We start from the raw sequence: 23158 nt of genomic DNA, 5'->3' as shown, positions 1-23158 counted from the left end.
TAAAGTCCCCTTGCTTTCTATGATTTTCATACATTCAGTGTGCATGGTTCTTAAAATTTTTCTGTAAGGATTGATAAAATAAGGCTTGCGTGGCCATTATGTCTTTAACAAACTCATCGTGCAACCTGATTATCTGTGACTTCATTGATATAATCTTCCAACAGAATTACATTTCCTATTGATTGTCTGTACATTCTGACATATTGAATGACATCATTTTTACAATTCATCAAATGGGGGTACTCTTTACTTTGAGCTCCCCTCTTCCTAAGTAGTAGGAATAGTCAATGCACTGTTTATGAAAAATGACAAGCTAGGAAAAAGGAGAGGAAAGAACAATGACTTTCCAGCTCCAATATTAACTTCTTGCTAGACAAGACAGGCTGCAGTTACCTCATCTATAAAGAAAAAAATTAACAATTCTTATCTACCTCATAAGCATATTGAGAGAATTATATGACTTAATATATGTCTGAAGATTAGACTCCACAAATGTAAATTTTTTTTTTTTTTTTTTTTTTTTTTTTTTTTTTTTTTTTTTTTTTTGAGGCAGAGTCTCACTCTGTTGCCCAGGCTGGAGTGCAGTGGCGCAATCTCAGCTCACTGCAACCTCCTCCTCCCTGAGCGATTCTCCTGCCTCAGCCTGCCGAGTAGCTGGGACTACAGGCACCCACCACCACATCTGACTAATTTTTGTATTTTTAGCAGACACGGGATTTCACTATATTGGGCGGGCTGGTCTTGAACTCCTGAGCTCAAGTGATCCACTTACCTCTGCCTCCCAAAGTGTTGGGATTACAGGCGTGAGCCACTGCACCTGGCCTGCAAATGTAAATTTTGATGTTATAATGATTGATATTTCCACCAGCTTCTAAGAGAGTAAACATAAAAAGCTGTATACATGGCATGTATGCTACCATCTTCCAGTTGACTGTCTTTATAAACACAGCACCAGACCCACAGGTCTGTGTGTTGGATAAGCTCCCTGCCTTTAATGTCCATAATGAACATGACACAAACATTTTACATCATTGAACCATGAAGAGCACAGAGTATTTTTCCAAGATTTTTTTCCTAAGGATAATTGTGAAGGATCACCTTCCAGGTGAATGGCTATGACCTTGTACTTCCAGCACAAATAGAACTGTGTTTTATATACTGATCCTAGTGAAGATGTAATTTCAAGAAGGAGAATGACTTATTACAATGTGCATTGCTGAGGGAACAATAACCCTTACTTGACCCAATGATCTGTGCATAATCTTCCCCTTGGTAACCATTTGAAGACAAGAACGTAAGAAGCAGTTTGGTTTCTCATTTTCTTTTACTTAAGAAATCCATGCTGCTGATCAGAAGTTTGCCATAATTTGTACAGTTTTGTTGTTTTAAACTGGATGGGTCTTTTTTTAATTACAAAAAGAAATTTATTTCAAAAGCATAAGGGGGCATTTACATTTAAACAAGGTGATAAACAGGTGTCTTGAAAAAGAAAAAAAATCCACGGCATTAAGTTTTTCATTCAAATTCGGAAGCAAAAGTAACTGAAGTTGTGCACTATTGCCTTAGGAAAGATAAGGGGAAGAGTGAGGGGTAAGGGAACAGTCAACTCAGTATCCAACTTGAGAGAGTAAAGTCACTTCTGCTCAGCTTTGAGTTTACAAATATGCTTATAAAGAAGAAAAGTGGAAAAGTTATACTTAATGTTTAAATTTATTTAGCTGTAGTCTCAATACAATTTCTGTATTTGAAACGGGTTTGGGCCACTGGCTGATCTATCTCTGAGGTCCAGATTAGCGGGTCAGTTTTCAAATGGCAATTTTATATTCCTTTGTTCAGATTCCAAGGGAGTTTAGGTTCAACTCATAGTCTTTTGGAATGTTTAGAGATTATTGCTACCACTCCATAGCCAAGCTGAGCAACTTTTGCTCACTTGTATCATTCTAGCCTTTCAGAACTATTTTCCTCATAAACGTGTGCAGTAAATCTAACAAAGGAGCTTTGTTTCTTCTGCAGTGTAGAGGTAATGGTAATGAAGATACCTGCTTTGGAATCACAAACTATTCCTTAAAAAATACATCAGACTACTAGAAATGTCATTCAAGCATTTGATTTGAATAGCAAACTTGGGGAGGGAAGATTAACTGTAAAACAAAAATATACTAAACATTCAAATGCAGAACAAAGGCTCTATGCTACTAAAAGTGTCTATGACGTTAAACACTCCACAAACCCCCCCATCTGCTGTTTTAAGCTAAAAATTATATTGGCTAACTTATACAATAATTTTGACTGATAACCTGAGAAGTTAAAATCTTGAAAATGGCAAAAGCAAACTGAGAGAGCATCCCTTACTTATTGGTACCATGTTATCAAGTCACGTTTTCTGGGTAGCCGGGGTTAATAAATCTCCAAATTCTAAATTATACTTTCTCTTCCTGTCAAAACCTATATTACATCAGATTCAGTATTTTGGCTGTATTTCACCAATAGTAATCTCCAATTTGTCTTTGAAAATGCAGCCTAGGTGGGTGTGGTGGCTCACGCCTGTAATCCCAGCACTTTGGGAGGGTAAAGCGGGTGGATTGCCTGAGGTTAGGAGTTTGAGACCAGCCTGGCCAACATGGTGAAATCCCATCTCTACTAAAAATACAAATATTAGCTGGGTGTGGTGATGGGTGCCCATAATCCCAGCTACTTGGAAGGCAGAGGCAGGAGAATTGCTTGAACCTGGGAGGTGGAGGTTGCAGTGAGCCGAGATCTCACTATTGCACTCCAGCCTGGGCAACAAGAGTGAAACTCTGTCTCAAAAAAGAAAAAGAAAATACAGCCTTTATTTTTAGTTTTAAATAACAATAATCACGTAAGTGCAACTGACTTAGAATCCTTTGCTACTGGGAGTAAAAACCTAAATAACAAGTTAATAACAGATTCAGCCTCAAAAAGATAATCACCGTGTCAGACTACCCATTCCTGGAATTTAAAAAAGTGATTTATGTTGTGTAGTCAAGTTTCACAGCATATACACACACACATATACACACACATATATGCTTATGTATTTATGTATATTATACATACACATTTCTATTCAAATAGTAAGATTCCATATTCAAAAGTTTGTATCACAATATATGGAAAAGAGTTAAGTAAGCAGTGCAAAGCAATTACTGTCTCCTAAAAATGTAATGTCATTCCTACATTTTAAGAAAGCTATTTAAATATTGTGTTTTTATGACACTAGGTAGGAATGTTGCACCACTGCCTAGCAGCTTTATTAAACAATGAAAACAAAATGTTAAGATTTACAGTTACTCTTCTCTATATATTGGGCAAAAAACTAAGACAGAGGGAAGAGGAAAATCAGTAACATTTTAAAACCGATAATCTTTATCAGCAGAACTAGACGGAATTTCACTACATTTTAGAATGAACAGCTATCAACAACAAATTATCAAGATGTTTAAAAGTAAAAGATTCACAATTTGAAGTCTGAATAATGATATTGCAAAAACAAGTCAATACTGCAGACAAAGCATCCAAAAATATCACTATGGTTTTGCCTTGGACACAACCATGGTCTGTTACAAAAGTAGATGATACATACAAAGTATAAAGAACATTAAGATTTTAGCTGAAGGCAGCAGTCTGTTTAAGGGGACATCCCTGGCAATCCAATAAGTAGTAGGATTCAAGTATATTAAGTTCACGACTATGCTGAAGAGTGCTGACGTCTTATTCAGTAGAGTCTTCCATGACTACAATTTCCTCGTGTGCCCCAACCTCGGCCACCTCTACTTTCCCCGAAGGCTCCTCTCACAATTAAAGTTGCCCAAATTGCTGCTATATTTCTCACTGGGAGGATTATAAATCTGCCTGGCATCTCTTTTTTGTACTGCTGAAGATTTCTTGAGTGGTGAACCTGAAGTTGCATATTCACTGGCTCTCTTTTGCCCAATCTCAACCTTTCATACAGGTTTCCAGGACAGTGTTACTGTGCTCTTACAAGAAGGAGGAATGTGGAAGAGATCCTTGATTAAAACATTGATATTGTTTGTTGCTTTCAATGCAACAACTTTAATCTAGTTCTCTTCTGTTTTCTGTTCTCTTCTGTTCTCACCTGTTTTACCCTGGAGAGCTAAGTGAAGTTGTCTGATATAAACTTGCAGGCTTTGTGCAAAGTATTGCAGCCTGATTTTGAAATCTTTTAGTTTTTCTGCATTCAGTTTGGCTGTTAAGAAATCTGAAGTTTTTGGCCCAACTGGTGAAAACTGTACAACAAACATTCCACATAACTGAACTGCAGCTTGGGCTCTTCATCACCAGCATTGTCTCCATTTTCTGGTTCTTCTGGAGGGAGGGGCATGTATTCCAATAACTTATCAAATAGTTTCCTTAAATTTGTTTCCAGTTTTTCCATGTCACCACAAAATGAACTCATCTCCAACAACAATTTCAATACCTCCAACCTTCCACTGGGATAGTTAAGATACCAAGGTTAGGGAGAACCTGCTCACAGAAATATGTCACAAACCTTATGGAATAGACAGTTTTAGAGAAGAAGGGTACTGCCTGCTGAGTGCACTGTGAGAGCCTGTCCACACATCCAGGATCAGAGGGATTGAAGGTCTGTTCTAGGTCGGCCTGTTCGGCCACCAATTCTACAAGTTGCTGTCTTCCACTTACTGTCTGTAAGCTTTTTAACCTAGGCAGTATTTCATGAATAGAACAAATTCTTCATCAGTCACATCTTCTAGGACCGGTTTGGATTCAGTTAGTAGAAGCTCTTCCACTTCCTTTGTTAAGACTTCATCTGGTAAAGTCTTAAGTTTTGTAGAAAGGAATTTAATTGCTCGTTCTCTAACAATGTCCTCTCCTTGAAGTATCTGGCTGAACAACGAACCTAAAGTCCCTTTTCCATCCATTTTAAATATACTTAACAGGGCATTGTTCACTAGGTTAAATTCTGCAGTCATCTGTCTCCAAAAGTTGCATTAGTATATCTGCCACTCAAGGAAGATTTTCTCCAGTGGCAAATTGAGGCAGTTCTTTAATTGCTTGACGTCGAATAGATACATCTTCATCCTCACAGAGGTCTAACTGTTAGCAGAATCCGCCAATTCTGGAAAATGCTTAAAGAATTTCAGAATAAATTGAGCTGCTAATCGTTTTTCCTTAGTACCACATTTCACACCATCCAGTATCACTTGATAGGCATCTTTAGGCTGGCCCACTTGTTCTGTGGCATCAGCCACGATGCCATACTTGCCATAAAGCTCCTCTACCATCGGCAAGGTAAGCGACAAGCCCAGGGCCTGCTCCCTCTATCCTCGTCCTTGCCGGCGCCACCGCCACCTCGGAACTTCTCCAAGCCCACTACCTGCACTATTACACACAACTGGATGGCTCTTTAAAGTGTAAAACAATGGAAACATCCATGGCAACAAGCCACAGCATCAGGATCAAATCTTAATGGGCACTCTAGATCTAGTGCAAAATATATTTTCAGTCTCATGGAGACAATAATTCCTGCCACCCTGTTTCAGAGGTTAAAAGAATAAGAACAGCAAAACGCCTACCATGTCCTGTGACTGTTCTAATCATGATGGGAATCATGTCAAAGTATTAAGCTGAGATTTAAAAATAAATTTAACCATTGAAAAGAAGCAAGGGGCATTTATAGGTTCATCCAAGGATGGTGGTTCTCTGTCTTCATGACAAGGGAGAATAACTGAAGACTTATTCTGATGCCTCACTCGGGGTTTGGAAATAGAAAGTGGAACACCTATAACAAATTTCAGTTACATTACATCACAAGTATCACTGAGACATTAGGACAAACAAAATTGGTATCAGTATTATAGCTTTGCAAAATTAATCAGAAACTTTTTTAAGAGAAAGAAAGAAGACAGATATGGATAGCTTTTTGGAAATGAAGTATACCAAATAACCAAGCACTGAGAACGGAGTTGAAACTGCACAGACACTGTGATGCTACCCAATGCTATTAAACATTGGGAGGCACCTTTAAATAAAAGGTATTGATTTCCCACAGCCACTTATTGTATGCTATGGAGAGCAATTCTTCCAAAACACCAAGCACACTTTTTGGATGGTTAAAACCCATTCCAGCCTTCTGATGGTGTCAATTAATTCTTGTGAGGAATCACTTTAAATTCTCTTCAGTGAGAGAATTTGCTATTATATTTTAGTTTTATTTAAACCCCCTTTCAAGAACTGTGTCTAATAGCCCTTCAAAGCATCTCTGGGTAGCTCTAACTTATATAACCTCATTTTTCAAAACCACTCATTACTTTCTCCCCCTCTTAACACACTCTCACTCCAGCTTGAGCCCTCCCTTGGGGGACCTTGCTGCCTGCTTTGGTAATATAGTCGTGCCTACCTTTGAGACTTTTTCTCATTTCTAAGTATAGTGTGCAGAATATGAAAGGGGTGGGGGAAATGCTCTTCTGTTGATTGGCAGTGGAATCAGAATCTGCCAGTGAAAATAACGTACACTCTTATCTAGCCAGGATATTATCCAGGGCACACGTGGGAGAAATAAATGGAAATAATGGGAAATGACCAAAAGATGGTTTCATTTCTACCTTCAATTCAGAAAAGAAGAAAGGGAAAAAATAAATATCCAAGTAGACTTTTAAAATCACTACATATTGTTAAAAATAGAAACTACAAAGTATGTCAACGGTTATATTATATTTGAAATTCTCCAACAAGAAATATGATGTGGCTTCATTTAATCAGCATACTCCATAAATTTTGCTATACACAGGAAAATACTCTAAGTAGGTTGCAGGGTAATTCACACTGGAACACCTCACTTTATCACTCAGTGCAATTAAATGCTATTTGCAAATTCTGATTTGAGGTACAACTTTTTAAAGCAAGAAAAATGCTAAAATTAGATTAATCCTCACCTTCTTTTCATCCTCAGTTGAGGAAAATATAATAAACAACCATAAATTTTAAAATGTTTTGTCAGTAAAAGCACAAAATTGAGGAAAATGAAAATATTAAACTATCTACCACATAGTTGTGTATGTACAAAGCTGTTATTATTTTTTAATGATTTCTAACTTCAGCAATTTAATAGATCAACCTAACAGCTATTCTAAGACATAGTCTAAGACTTATTTGTAAAGATATTACTTGTAATTACATAAGAATGTGATTTTTGAAACAACCTAAGTGTTAAGAAATAAAATGATTAAATAAACTATTGTATAATTACATGGTGGAAAATAATGCAAACACATAAATTATATCTTTGAAGAATTATTTGAAGCATGATAAAATACTGTGTATACTACTTTATGCAAATTTTTAAAACATACCTTTATTTATAGGTAAAACTAAATAAATATAGGTAAATAAACCAAGAATTTCACAGCATTATCTCTGAAAGTTAGGATTATGGGTGATACTAATTTTTCCTTTTTTTATATTTTTCAAATTTTCTATAATAAGCTCATATTACTTTTAAAATTAGGAAATAACCTTATCACCAAAGAAAAGGAAAAGAACATCCAAGAAAGGCAGAGACACGCAATTCAAAGACAGGCAAATATACTTGGATTCTACTAAATTTTACTTTTTGTCAGAAAGGAATTTAATTTTTAAAAATTCAGATTCAAGTATTTCAGCATTCTAAGATGAAAAGAAAAGCAACCTTGCTATTTTATTCAAATAACACTAACCTAGTTATTCAAAGAAGACCGTTACCTGTCTTAATTTGAAATCTCCAGAAAATAAGAATTCACCACATCCCATTCTAGTTCTTTAATAAAAATTTTGCCTGCCAACAAATTTACTTCTAATCTACAATTGCAAATCGTTCTCTCCTGTCCAAGTCCTAAACAAATAAGAGAAGAGTTTATAAGGCAGTTCTTTGTCATTTTGCACTTTTAGAAGTGGCTTAACTAAAATACTGTTTCAAGTCCTGCCAGCATTAAGAGCTATGGATGTATCAGTCCCTAATATCAGAACACACCGAGCTCTCCTTACCCCCCAAATTTTTCCTCCTAGATGTGCCAGAGTCCTGTCTGCTCAGCACTATGATGCATATCTACAGCCCGGCTATGTCAGGTTATTATCATCCAGTCTCTCAACTTCCCCAGTTCAGGGGATGGCAAACAGAAATTGTGATTACAACTTAATACTCATAGGAAGATACAACAAAAAGTTACTTGGGGTGAACATAATAATAAGACAATACTTTCTTGAACTTCAAGTTTTAGTGCCTAAGGCAGCCTAGAGGGGTTTCCACATACTCTGCAGGATCTAGGTAAGGTAGTCTGCAGTTAACAGGAACATGAAAAATAAATGAACTCAGTAACTGAGTTGAGTCCCCTTTACTCCAGGTGTTCGCACTTTACATGAACACCCGGAGTAAAGGGGAAAAAAAAGAAAGATTCTGTTGAAGAGTCAGTCACAATTCATCATAGTTATCTGAGCGACAGCTCTGCACCAAATCTTGCTTCCTAGTGAAAGATCCTACTTTACTGCTAGCCCTTTTGATATTATGAGATTAATTAGTTAATCTCATTCACATAAATAATTAATTAAGCTCATTCACATAAATAAAAGTTACAGAAAAAATAGAATAATCTAAATTATAAAAATTACATACCCTGGCCAGACATGGTGGCTCATGCCTGTAATCCCAGCACTCTGGGAGGCCGAGGTGGGAGGACTGCTTGAGCCCAAGGGCTCAAGATAAGCATGGGCACCATAGGGAGCCCCATCTCTTAAAAAAATTATGTATCTAATCACTACTTGAAATTACATTATAGGCCAGGCGCGGTGGCTCAAGCCTGTAATCCCAGCACTTTGGGAAGCTGAGACGGGCGGATCACGAGGTCAGGAGATCGAGACCATCCTGGCTAATACGGTGAAACCCCGTCTCTACTAAAAAATACAAAAAACTAGCCGGGCGAGGTGGTGGGCGCCTGTAGTCCCAGCCACTCGGGAGGCTGAGGCAGGAGAATGGCGTAAACCCGGGAGGCGGAGCTTGCAGTGAGCTGAGATCCGGCCACTGCACTACAGCCTGGGCGGCAGAGCGAGACTCCGTCTCAAAAAAAAAAAAAAAAAAGAAAAGAAATTACATTATATACTTATATATTTACTTTGTTGTCTGTTTTTATCACTGTAATGTAAACTCTGAGAGGGCAAGAATTTTTGTCTGCCTAATTCATCAGTTTAACTTCAGCACTTGGAACCGTGTCTCAAACGTGATACTATCTACTAAGTAGAAATGCAATAAACAGTGAATGAATGAATAGTTCTTCCACACAAATGGAACACTATATAGCTATTAAAAATAGTACGCAGATCAATGGTCATGCAAAGTCCTCCATATTCAGCACTGTAACAGTAAGAGCCCTATAACTTACTAAGTTCATTTATTTTTCATGTTCCTGATAACTGCAAACTACCTTACCTAGATCCTGCAGAGTATGTGGAAAGAGATGGAAAGAAGGATGCTGCAATTAAGCATTTATCATCTCCTTGGTAACTCTTAGAAACAAAAAGAGGAGCTAGGGAAGCAGAAAATTACAAATGCCAGTATATTAGCCATCAGGAAGACACTGGAATTTCTGGTGCAAGGGGCCTGTAAATCACATGCATACCAAGCATTATCTGCATTTGGAATTTTAAAATACACTATGTAGGTATCGTCCTTCATTTTGTTCAATTACTGTGTTACTGTTTCCTTAAATTCCTTAATATTTGATCATTATATATTTTCTTAATAAATGTTAGTCAAAATTCAACTGCAATCTTTTGGGGACATCTGGAAAATGTCAAACTATAAAATATTAGGAAACACTATTAAAGACAAGCAATAATCACTTTTGGAATAGTGCCTACTTAGGTCTGAGATGACAGAATTTGGCATTAAAAGAAGGGTGGAAACGAGAATTCCATGCAATTAGATAAGAATATAACAAAAAGTATGGGAGTGGGAAGCCCAAGACAAAATCAGTGGCAGGGTAGACCAGTTTTTGTTGAATGTTAACCCCTAAGCTGGACCCTGGCAAGCAGATTTGCCTTTTTACCCCAAAGTTAGACTCTGCCTAAAAAAGAGGAAAAGACCAGAGCCATGACACCACGGCAATATTGCTCCAATAGAAAAAAAAAAAAAAAATGCGTGAAGTTTAACCTGAGTTCTGGCAGGTACTGTGTTGGTAATAGTTTTCCCACAAATCTTGGTTGTTGTTGTTCTTTTAAGTTTATTTCTAGCCCTGAAAGAACAAAATTATTGAAAAAAGTCATAACATACAGCAGTTAATGTTGGTGTATAACAACTAAATAATTGAATGGGATTAAATTAAAAATAAACAGCATTATAAAATTTGAAGACTACAGAAAAGACTACTTTCACTTAATTCCATTTCTATCAAAACAAGGAGGGAAAAAAAGTCAATGCGTTCCAACCAAAGATGTTGAATTCCAAACATAACCTGTTTCTCTTAGTAAAGAATGAAAGTACGCTGGACAGTATTATACATTTCTTTCTGCTTCTGTCTTGGCAGCATTTTAGAAGAGTGAATGAGAAAGACTTCAGTTCTTTCAAGGCCAGGCCAGTGCTTGCTTCTTCCTTGTAACTCCAACTTCATCTACCACAGCATCTTTGCCAGTGTTCAATAAATTTTATTTCCATTATTTTATTCCCACTACATCTATGTTAAGATTCAATTATAAGAAGAGAAGTGAATGCTTTTTATTGATAAGGCGGGAAGGTTTTCAGAAAAATGAGCAAAATAATTAATGAAACATATTTAGAGAACTTAATGGTCTCTGTTTTCAATGTAATTCTTGATTTCATTTTTCTCTGAACTATATTGGCCTTCTAAAGCTATTACTGAATTAGAGAAACTGGTTTATTTTTGGTAGAAAACTGTAGTGCCACTTGAGTTCCAGATTTTAACATTCTTTGTAAACAGTTAGATGGATTATGATAAAGAAGAATCTTGGTTGTTTTTGAACCACTCAGTCACATATGGTCGAGTGAACACATAAAACACAAACAAATTGGTGAACAAATTGTAGTTTCACAGTGATCATATGGAGCCTGGGTAATAGTTGTTAAAAGGAAAATAGTGCAGTGAGTAGATCATTTAAATATAGATAAAATATTGGAATTAATGAGTTATGGGATTCAATCCAAATTATTCCAGGATTGGAGTCTTATTGATCAAATATAATGAAATCATGAGCCATCTGCCAGGACTTTTAAAACCTTTTTGCTAACAACCGACTTTTAATTATAGAATTTTTTTTTTTTTTTTTTTTTTGAGACGGAGTCTTGCCCTGTCACCCAGGCTGGAGTGGAATGACACGATCTTGGCTCACTGCAACCTCTGCCTCCCAGGTTCAAGCAATTCTCCTGCCTCAGCCTCCCAAGTAGCTGGGATTACAGGCGCACGCTACCACACTGGCTACATTTTTTTTGTATCTTTAGTAGAGACAGGGTTTCACCATATTGGCCAAGCTGATCTCGAACTCCTGACCTCGTGATCTGCCTGCCTCGGCCTCCCAAAGTGCTGGGATTACAGGTGTGAGCCATCTCACCTGGGCTTAATTACAGTTTTATTTCAACAGATTCAAAAATCTAACTTAGTTGGAATGTAGACAGAAAAGGAAAAAAATTGAAATGAGAACACAAAGGGTATTTTTTAATAATTAGTTAATTTTTTTTTAGCATTTGTGTATCTTTTATAAAGACAATGGTGAATTAATATGAAACATAAAATAGTTGCCTGGTAGAGTTGTTGTAATACCACTATTCATGTACATAACAATATTTTTTAAAAATAACTATTCAAAAAGTACCTTTGAAAAGTACCTTTAGTAGAAACTATTCATGACAGAAGAAATCTGTCTTTGCTCCCATGAAATTGACTTTATTAAGGTGATTAGTTGTTTGAGGGTTGGCTATTATAGTAGTACTATAGCTTGCAGCCATGTCTAAAGGTAATCCAATTTTTAAAAAAAAATCAGTTCTATGCCAGTCAAATCCCATGCAAATCATACACGTGTGAACTGCATTCAGTCTTCTGGGGCCATCAATTTGTTGCCCCTTCTCAGCATGACACAGTCAATATCCCCCTCATTACTACAGTAAACTTAAATACCTTGTGCACCTTTGACATCTCATGAATCCTAAACATTCTCCTCATACTATTAGAAATGTGAGGCTAGGAATTTATAAAATTCTCCCTATTCCCTATTATCTGGCTGTGAGTCTCAGGCCTGTTGCTGATAACAAAACTCCAGCTTCTGCAGAGACTCATTAGCATCATTCAGGCACCATCCTCAACACTAGTTGGCAGGGCAGCATCACCAGCAACAAGCTCCTGGAACACAGCCAGCCCCTCAGCAACCAAGCTCAAGTTGGCTGCATCCCAGCTCTATGGGGTGGTGGAACATGTCAGCATGAAGGAGAGCAGCTGGGTAACCAAACACTCCAAATCATGAGCTGAAGAGAGGTGACCAGGGCTAAAAAAGTCTATAGAGATTAGCCAAAGAAGAACTTTAAGCCACAGCTGCTAATACATTGGCTGTTGGAAAGCACCTGCAATAAACATATAATACTTTATGGAACACTGCAATATGAAATGACACTTTTAGGGCAGAGGTATAGGAACCCGGGAAGGCGGATAAGAGCCCTTGCTCATTTTCATTTCCCAGGTTCATGCTAGCGCGCCCACACATCTTAATAGATCACAAATGTTTGCTCCTATCCAGGTCTCATTATTTTATTCTCCAAAATAATACCTTCCTTCACTCACCCAGGAATAACAAAGTAATGACTTAATTGAATGCAAAGAGTCTAGTCATACCACCTAATTCAACTAGTTTATACATATTGCTGAAAAATAGGAACATTTGTTTGAAACCCACAAAGTGAACCAGAAAATTCCAATCATCTCTCCTGCATGGTCTGCCTTTGTGTGTACTTTCAACGTGAATTATCAAACTAGTAATTTGTCAGTATGGAACTTAAATTATTAATATGTGAATATAGTAGGCTATATTTCATACAAACTCTCACCACTGCTGATAAATTATTGCTAATTATCCAAGAACTTTAAAGAGCATGAGGATTTTAAAGTCATTAAAAGGGAAGCTTTCAGGCAGAGGCTGGATGACTATCTGTCAGGTAAAGTTTCCTGCACTGGATGAAGGAAAAGGTGGCAGGGAATGGACCTGGTGATTTTTCCAGTCTCTTCTACTACAGGGTATATGTATTACATGATGTAGCACAGCCACTGGATTATAGGTATAGAATTTTCAAGAAACACAATATTGTGGTCCTATGCACAATTATGTTAGGTACATAAATAGCCCAGAAATGAGTATACCACATTTAATTTTTAATTTATCTCAGTCAAATGATTTACTGATTTCCATATTACAAAATGTTTTGAAATTATACAGAACATAACTTATAGTCTCTAGACGCTGACATTTTAAGATATCAGGACATACAAATCATATTATGCTAATGTGCAACAAATTTACCACTACCCATGTGAATGATGACATGGCAGTTATGTGTATAAAGTAAAATTACGAAGAGGGTTCAAATTACTTTAGTCTGGCTTTGAAATACATGGTGAACTTTCATGAGGCTCATTTATTGATAATAAGTGCTACCCTAAGCACTTTACATCTATTATCTATTTTACTCCACACAACAACCCTGTGATGGAGGTTCTGAGGCTAGAGAGATGCAGCCACTTGCTGAAGGTCACTCAGTTAATAAGCAGCAGGGCAAAGACTTGAACCTGCCTTGGTGACTTTCTGACTCCAGAGCCTCTCATGTAACACTCATGACATGGCTTCCTTTTTGCTTCCTTGTTTTCTTACTTGTAGGTAACATTGAAATTACTTTGGTTGCTGCAGTTTATGCTACTGAACATTGGAGAAGGTTTTCTGAAGTCTGCTTGACTGACCAAGGAAAACTAATTTGAGTTTTAAAATGTGAAGTGAATGAAGTTGGCAGAGCTCTGAGAAATTAGGTACGCATACTGCTACCACTGTAAATGGGCTCAATATTTCAAAAAGCTATCCATAACATGGAATGAGAGCTATAAAACTTTTCTTGCCCTTTGACTCAGTAATTTCAGGCTTTGGAATATACCCTCAAAGAAATAACACAAAAGAAAAAGGTAATTTGTTCAAGATGTTCATTCAGGGGCTATTTGTATTAGTGAAACACAGGGGGGAAAAAATCCAAATTCTCACTAATAGGACAGTGACTAAGCAAACTAGGCTCTGTAGAAAAAGAAAAGAAGAAAATTTTATGATCTCCCAAAATGACAAATGTAGAGTATATCCGTATGTGGACACATATGTAAGAAATACCTGGGTTAAAACATAGAATGCAAATTACTACATATAAGGATAACCTTGCACAACCAAGTAAAAGTAAAAGAGTATCTGCATTAATAAGGCAAGAGATTCATGAACTTATAAAGAAATATATCCCCCTTTTATATAAAGAAATATATCCCCCTTTTAATTGGATATTAAACATGGGAGGAGCATCTGGCATATAGATTGCATTTAATAAAAATTTGTCTTAAAATGAGAAAAACAGAGGTTATTTATTCAGATCGTGCTATAAAAAGGAAGACAGCCTCCATTGCTTGCATTTGGAACACTCAAAGGGGAGTGCACAAGTTTTATGGTGAAAAAAATAGAAGACTTTAGGTATGTTCTGAGTGGAGGTTGTTGGCATGGGGAAGCTGAAGGCAGGTAACTAGAAGCACGACATTTTAGGTAATGAGTTCAGAGAATATATTTGGCTTTTCTCTCAGTGGCTCTGAGTTGTAAGTATGCAGGGGTGGAGGGCGTGATGAGAGCAAAAAAATAGGGAAGGTGGCAGTCATTGACCAAATCCTGGCTGTGCTAGGCTGATTGCTACAGAGACTGTGATTTGGCCTTCTAAGCTGCTTGCTGAAGAGAATGTGGGTCTATCGTTATGCGTGGACTGGTCATTGTCCATTTGTGTATCCAATATCTCATATAGAATACCAGTTTATTCCAAAAGGTTGTAACTCAGAAACAGCCAGATGAAGAGATACATAGGGCGAGGTATAGGGGAAGAGGTGCAGAGCTTCTGATCCTTCTCTGGGTGTGCCACCCTCCCAGCACCACCATTCAGCAACCTGGGAGGTCCACTTAATATGAATGTATAGACTTAAATTAGACAAAGGTAATTTTTAAACTGAGACCTGACTGAGATACACATGATACCTCACATGTATTCATGTGCTGTCAGGAAAAGCTAATCAATCACTCATGAGAGCTACTACGTCCTAAGTTTTCTTCCAAGTTCTTTCCCCAGATTCTCTCATTTAATCTCCTTACAGCCCTGTGAGATAAGTGTTACTATCACCCCTCTTCTAAGAGGAGAATATTGTGGCCCAGGGAAGCTAAGTAACTTGCTCAAGGTTACTCCGGCCATGGCAGAGATGTAATTCAACCCAAATAGACTCACCATATGGCCAGTACAGCCATTATACTTTGCTGTCTTCCCTTATTTGGAAGAACTACTTTCCCGTGAATCACTTCTAGATTTGGTCTTCTGCTTTTCTCCTTCATCTTTTCTGTTTGATTTACAATATATAGGAGCCTTTCAGGAAATAACAATAACCATATCCAGAAGTTGTTGAGATAAAATACTCTCCAGCCGGTGCCACCTGCATGAACACAATCTACCTGCACTAACTCGTAGGATTTCTTACAAGAAGCAAAACTAGAGTAGGGTTTTCAAGTCAGGTGTGGGAATTGTAGAGACTGGAAGATAAAATGCCACTGTGGCACAAGGGATAACTACAGAAGAGAAAAATATATCATGTCAAGCCAGAAAATACTCAGATAAGGTTGAATCTAAGAAAAAAGTTGCTTGGGGATAAGTGACAAATTAAGAAGAATATTTTAAAACTCACAGGGAAAATGTTAGTTTAATTATTTTAAAAAATTGTATTTTACACTTGCCTAGTTTCTTGAGTTTTGCAAAGTATTTCTCATTGATGATCTTATTTAATTCTCTGGTTATAGAGTGGTGAATAGTATAGTTGACAGATGAGAAAACTTCAGGTCAGAGATAAGTGTGAGCTGTGTATCCAAGCAGCTGCCTGTCATTAGCTGAGCTGGAACTCAGTCCCAGGCTCTCATTCTTAATAGAACTAAACACTGATGCTGCTCAAGAAAGGTACAAAGTCCTGTGCAGATCTTCCCTTTAAATTATTCACAGCTCATGAAGCTCTATCTCACAGGTATAAGTCCATCAAGAAAAGTTCAGAAAACAAATCTAACATAAATGGAATCAAAGATAAGAACTAAATATATAATGAGTTCCTTTTAAATGAATGCAGCAGAGCCAAGGCAGGACTATCATCTGTATACAAACTAAACTGTTTGGGGGATGGCATGGGTATGTAGTGGTTATGTTTGGAAAGACACAAAACCCAAATCCTTCTATCTAAATCTGTATAAGAGGCACATCATCTCAGTACTCTGCCATCTATGACGGCACAAAATGAAATTTCTGCTTTATCTTACATTCCATGGAAATATCTTTATTGTGAATGAGGTGCCTACATTTATATTCACTTCTAAACAACGTCCTCTCCTTCTCATCTGATTCTGTCTGATGGAGGCCTATTTTTGCTTCAGAGGACAGTTCAGACACTGCCTCTTCCAGGAAGCCTCTTCAGATCCAAGTGAGAACAAGCCTCTCTTTCCTAGGCGCCCCCAGCCTGTCTGAGAACAACTTGCTGATGATTCTTGTCTCCTGCCTTGTGCAGCTCCTGGATGATATAACATGATTGAGATTTATATTTGTGCCTCCTATGATCCCAATACAAGTGCCTCGTATGCCATAGCAGTTTACTTCATTGTAAGAAATCTTTTGCGGTCCTATCATGCTCTATGAATTCATAAACCTTTACGGAGAGTTGGGCCATCTCAATTCCACTATATAAATGACCTAAATCAAGGACTCTCTTCACTTAAAAACCTTCTTGTTTCCTTACAATCATATTTCATGTTGACCTTCTGTGCCAGAACATTTGTATTAATTTAATGCATTTGTAATTAGCATTGGCAAGTAATAAACCCACATCCAGAAGGTTAAATTATAAAGTGTTTTTTAATTAAATAGGAATATGAGAGTCATCAAACTTAAACAAACTAATTTGAGATTTGCTTTTATCACAAATTTTATAAATATTCAACCAGATTTTATTCAATATAATGGTAGAAGCTTCAAAGCCAGAACCTCAGTCCTTTGAGGACTCTCTCTTTTAATATAAGCTGGTAAATAAACTACTAGTGAAAGAACTTAAAATTTCAGAGCCAAAGTACATTACTTCCACCAAGGTCAATTACTCTTCAGGGACAAAAGTAATGTTCTTTTTATTAGCAATTTGGAATAACAATTAAATAACATTCGTTTTTATTGGGATTTTTATATAAGAACTGAGAAAACAATTCTTCACTGTAGTTACAAAAATATAGGAGAAAGTGCTGAGTTTCTGAAACACAGCAATCTTCCTATATTTTCTATCTTCCCTTAGGCCATGTGTGGTAGTGTGATCCTTATCTTACTTATAAGGAAGATAAAGACCAGGGAACAACAACAATACTACCGAGGCTTATAATGAAAAGCAAGCTACAAAAAAGATGAAGTAATTATTTTCAATTTTACCACATTCTATGAAATATCGAAAAACTCCCATTTCATTTGGTATACCATGAGAAAAAGCTCTTTGATCCATGAATGGGCTAATACAACAGCTATTCACATAATTCCTGTCTTTTAAAGGAGAATAGCAATCAATGACCAAGAAAGAAAGTAGAATTCACAAAAGGCATGAAATCTTACTTTTTCATCATCTTCAGTAAATGGAGCTCCTTCAGGAATCTTATTTATCGCTTGGGCCACACCAATAATCTCACCATCACTGCTTCGGATAGGCATGCACAATAATGATTTTGTCTTGTATCCAGTTAGCTTGTCGATTTCATCATTGAATCGTCGATCCTAAAAATAAAACAAAGAAAGCATTAACTGCATGTGCATTATTGTCAGGGAGAAGGAGAGAGAGGTTTATTTCTGCGTATGATACCTTATCACTGGGAACTTAGCCCCATGGATTTTTAATCACAATAACAGATTTGACTTCATTTTTAATTCACCAAAGGAATATAAATCAAAATAAGTCAACACCATAGTTGTTTGCCATAGTAAATGAAGACAGAGACTTTAAGCCCAACTGCAGCATACCAAAATTGGGGAAAAGTGTTTTTAAGGAAAGCCTATAGTATGCGATTTATGAAAATGTGTTATTTCAAAAAGACAGGATATGAAATGTCATATAAGAAACTTACATGAGAAATAAATACTAAACACTGTGAAAAACTGTTCAAAATAGAACTACTTTATTTCTAGTCAAAAGGATCCTGTGAAAAAAGAGTCTATGAGTACATAATGATATTTCAAAATCCTCCCCAAAAGATATGGGGTATGGGGAGATAAAAAATTTCTCTATAGAATGCCAGCTAAAATATATAAAATAAATGATAAAATTATATAGTATGTATTTTGCAACTACCAATATAATTATGTTTACAAGCAAGGGTCATTAAGTATGCTAATACCATTGGGTGAAAAACTGTTTAACTTAAACAGTATAGTCATACAGTCTCAAGGTGCCACACCCAAAGATTCCTTATTACAAAGGTAAAAGGTGTCTTTGTAGTGAATAAATCTGGTGAACACCACCTCAAACAAGTAAACTTAGCATCACTGTTAAGAAGAAAAGTTAACACCATGTGCCTCCTGATATAATGCAACAGGAAGGACACAACATCACCAAGAATACAGTCAAATGTGTAACGTGAATCTAATTATTCAGGAAATGAAAATTAAGTAAGGTAGAGATCATCAGTCATTCTATCAGAAACCTAACCCTGGATGCTTAAAAAATGTCAAGATCATGAGAGACAAAAAAAAGTATTTTTAAAAAATAAATATAAAGTTAAACCATGGGAGCTATAACAGTTTAAAGAAGACTTAAGAGACCTGAAATCCAAATAAAATATGTGATCCTTTGCCAGAAATTCCGAAAATTCCATAAAGGATATTTTTGGAGGGACAATTGGAGGAAGTTCAGTCATGTAATGGTATCATTATAAACTTGCTTAGGTATTATACAAGTGTTATAATTATGCAGGAGAATGTCCTTATTCTTAGGATATATATGCTAGAGTATTTGGTTAGTGAAATATCATAATACCTTCAACTAAGTTTCAAGGAAGGAAGGAATGGATGGAAGGAGGGAGGGAAAGAAGGGAAGGAGAGAGAAAAAGGAGGGTGGAAGGAAAAAAAGAAAAAGATTGGCTCCTGAGAGGGTAACTGTGACTAAAAATGCTCCAAGGTAGATGATAAACTATCATCCAGTCTGATGATAAACTATTTCAAGCCAGGGGTTGGAGTGAGGCTTCTTCCTGTACCTTCTGCACACCCCTGTTAAAAGAGGCTTAAAAGCACTGCTGCCTATGCTATGCTATTCTAGCTCTGTCACCTAGGCTGGAATGCAGTCATTCGATCTCAGCTCACTGCAACCTCCACCTCCCAGGTTCAAGCAATTCTCCTGCCTCAGCCTCCCAAGTAGCTGGGACTACAGATGCAAGCCACCATGCCTGGCAAATTTTTTGTTGTTGTTGTATTTTAGTAGAGATGGGGTTTCACCATATTGGCAAGGTGGTCTCGAACTCCTGACTGCAGGTGATCCACTAGCCTTGGCCTCCCAAAGTGTTGGGAGCCACGGTGCCTGGCCAGGAGTCTTTAAATGCCATTATGAGGACGGGTTCTGGTCTGGTGATACATGAAGGCCACCCTAAACCCCAGAGACAGGAGGGTCCAATTAAAGAAAGGGAAATCAAAACCCAAACAAAACCAAATCTCCTGCTCAAAATAAGTATGTGACCAAACTTTCAGAAAATCAGCAATCTGTATTAATTATTTTTAAATTTCTCTGAGGAACTACTACATGTCAGGCTATGGGCTAGGTGGAAGTTGCAATCAAGTAGGTGAGGCAGACAATGTATAAATGTGTATTTATATATTGTGGTAAGTGTTACTGAGAAAAAAGCAAAATGCATGAGAGAGACTGAATATGAAGGACCTATTTTTAAGGGGATCAAGAAAGTTCTCTCTGAAAACAGAACAAATAAGCTGTTTTCTCAATCATGAGTAAGAATTTTCCAGGCAAAGAGTGGTGGAAAGAACTTTCCAGGAAGATAAACTAATACATATAAGGTCCTAAAGCAGGAAAAAGCTTAGTAAGTTCCAAAAAGTCAAAGGTTAATGTGGCTAGAGTATAGAGAGACAAAGGGAGAGTGAAAGAGGGAGGCAGTGACCAAAGGGTGCCAAGTCTCACAGGCCTAGAAAGAGTTATATTTAATCCCAAATGCAATGGAAAACCTCTGAAATGAAGCAGAAGAATGGCATTGGCCACTATTTAGCACTTAGATTCTCTGCAATTATCTTACCAGTTTACTTGTTCTCCCTGCAACTAAAATATAAAATCTAAGACAGCAGAGATTTTGTCTCTCTTATTTACTGCTTCATCCTAGCATGCATATTATACATGCTCAATAATATATTTTAAATAATTTATTCTTTTGAAAAGATTGCACTGCAATTATGCAGAATATAGAAAAGGTCCTAAGGCTCCACGTACCATTACTTGGCATATATGTAGAAGCACTTTTCTAAATATATAGAAGAGAGGTACACAAATGTTCACTGCAACATCAACTATGAAAATTAAAAATGTGAAGCCATTTGAATGTTGATCAAGAGAAAAATAAATTATGATCTTGTGGTTTGGTAGTGTATTATACAACAATTTAAATGAATAAATTAGAGCTGCCTGTATCAACCTGAACAAATGTCAGAAACATAATGTTAAGTGAAACAAACAAGCAGCAGTCTGATACCATCTATATAATACCACAATACTTAAAAATAATACTAAATATCATTTATGGATTCAAATCTGTAGCAAAAGTATAAAAGCATGCAAGGGAATAATAAACACTACATTTATATTAGTGGTTACCCACTGAGAGGAAGGAAGGAAGTGGCATCAGGGAGAGGCATAGAGGAGGCTTCAACTAGAACAAGAAAGCTTTACTTCTTTAGAAAAACAATTCAGGGGAGCCAGGTGCAGTGGATCATGCCTGTAATCTCAGCATGTTGAGAGGCTGAGGCAAGTGGATCACGAGGTCAGGAGTTCGAGACCAGCCTGGCCAGCATGGTGAAACTCTGTCTCTACTAAAAACACAAAAAATTAGCTGGCCATGGTGCCAGGTGCCTGTAGTTCCAGCTACTCAGGAGGCTGAGGCAGGAGAATTGCTTGAACCCAGGAGGTGGAAGTTGCAGTGAGCCAAGATCATGCCACTTCACTCCAGCCTGGGTGAATGAGACTCCGTCTCAAGAAAAAGAAAGAAAGAAAAATAATTCACAAGCAAGGTGGTGGTTCTCTGAAGGTTGAGTGTAATCTGTGGCACCCAAGGAAGCTGATCTCTGTTGCTTTGAACCCCACTGGTCAGACCTGCCATGTCTCAGCACATCCCTAGGGCCGACCTACCCCAGGATAGTGTGGAGCACAGCACGTTCACCTGCCACCCAGCCACCATTCTGTTCCCAAGGCTGCATCTATCCACTGGACTGGTGATGGGGTTGTCAGTGTTTAGCTCCAGTGTTTACCTCCTGCTTCCAGCTCCTGCTTTGAATCCTTGCTCTGCGATGGACTACTCCCTGGCTACAGCTCTCACTCTCCTTAGTCACTGGGACCTTGAACAAGTTGTTTCAGACTATGTCTGAAGACGCATCACAGAAAGCTGCCAAGGCAGGCCTTTTGGCACACTTGACTTTAACTTGGCACACTTGACTTTAACCTTTGCTGGGCTTTGTGATTTCAACTATCATGATGGGGGCATCTGCAAAGCTGTTGCCATGCTGTGGAAGCTCTGACCTTTTAGACTTAACACCTTAAAAAGTAATTCCTAACACCTTAAAAAGTACTTCTCTTTGCCTCTGCTCTGCCATGCCATTCCACTAACAACAAAAAGGAAGTAACAGATAAGATCATTGTTGAGACAAAATTGTTTGGTGCAATCATAGCTCACCTTCGGCATCCAAAGTCCTGGGCTCAAGCAATCCTCCTGCTTCATCCCCCTAAGTAGCTAGGACTGCAGGTACACAACACCACACCCAGCTATTCTTTTTTATTTTTTGTAGACACAGGGTCTCACTACATTGTCCAGTCTGGTCTCAAATTATTGGCCTCAAGCAATCCTCCCACTTTGGCCTCTCTAAATGCTGGGATCACAGGTGTGAGCCACTGCCCCCAGCCCAGAATTTAATCTTTGAGGAAAAGTTTGAGAGGATTTGTATTCAAGAAACTGTGCAACTGAGTCCCATTTTCTGGTGAGTTAATGAGATTTTTTCCCCAGAATCAGAGTATAACTAAACATTATATATGAGCTTTTGCATCTTCATTTACCAATCTCTTAAAGAGAATTCAGTTTAATTACTAAATACATGATCAAACATCTCCTGTATTTTTCCCGACAAGGATAGACAAAGAGCAAGACTGTTAATTCATGCATAAAGACTTTGCTGAAAATTAGACAAAATTTAAGTTTTGAAAATTTCCCCCTCTGTTCGGTTGATATCAGCTACTGATGGATCCATGTCCTTGGGAAACATTAAAATTAGAAAAAGCTGATATCTCACACTACTAATTTCTAAATCCTAAGAAGTGGAGTTTGGAAAGCTGCTAAATATAGAGAAGTTCCGTTTAGGGAAGAAGTCTCCTTTGCAACTGTATTAACATATCAAACATTTGGGGGCGGAGCAAGATGGCCGAATAGGAATAGCTCCAGTCTCCAACTCCCAGCGCGAGCGACACAGAAGACCGGTGATTTCTGCATTTTCAACTGAGGTACTGGGGTCATCTCACTATGGAGTGCCGGACAATCGGTGCTGGTCAGCTGTTGCAGCCCAACCAGCGAGAGCTGAAGCAGGGTGAGGCATCGCCTCACCTGG

General features: G+C 37.6%; 1 protein-coding gene and 2 pseudogenes across 1 annotated transcript in view; 1 reads left to right on the top strand and 2 right to left on the bottom strand.

The window, feature by feature from the left end:
• Positions 1-23158, bottom strand: part of PDE11A (phosphodiesterase 11A) — a 482346-nt gene that overhangs the window by 393994 nt on the left and 65194 nt on the right. Inside the window, exon 2 of the mRNA XM_010382456.1 lies at positions 17921-18079. Coding sequence (XP_010380758.1) covers positions 17921-18079 — 159 coding nt within the window. The remainder of the gene's footprint in view (positions 1-17920; positions 18080-23158) is intronic.
• On the bottom strand, positions 3737-5321 carry LOC115893242 (annotated as a pseudogene).
• LOC104677792 lies at positions 20091-22081 on the top strand (annotated as a pseudogene).

This window comes from Rhinopithecus roxellana, chromosome 14 (genome assembly GCF_007565055.1).
Source record: "Rhinopithecus roxellana isolate Shanxi Qingling chromosome 14, ASM756505v1, whole genome shotgun sequence".
Lineage (NCBI taxonomy): Eukaryota > Metazoa > Chordata > Mammalia > Primates > Cercopithecidae > Rhinopithecus > Rhinopithecus roxellana.
The sequence above is the reverse complement of the archived record's forward strand: the minus strand, read 5'-3'. Positions and strand labels throughout refer to the sequence as shown.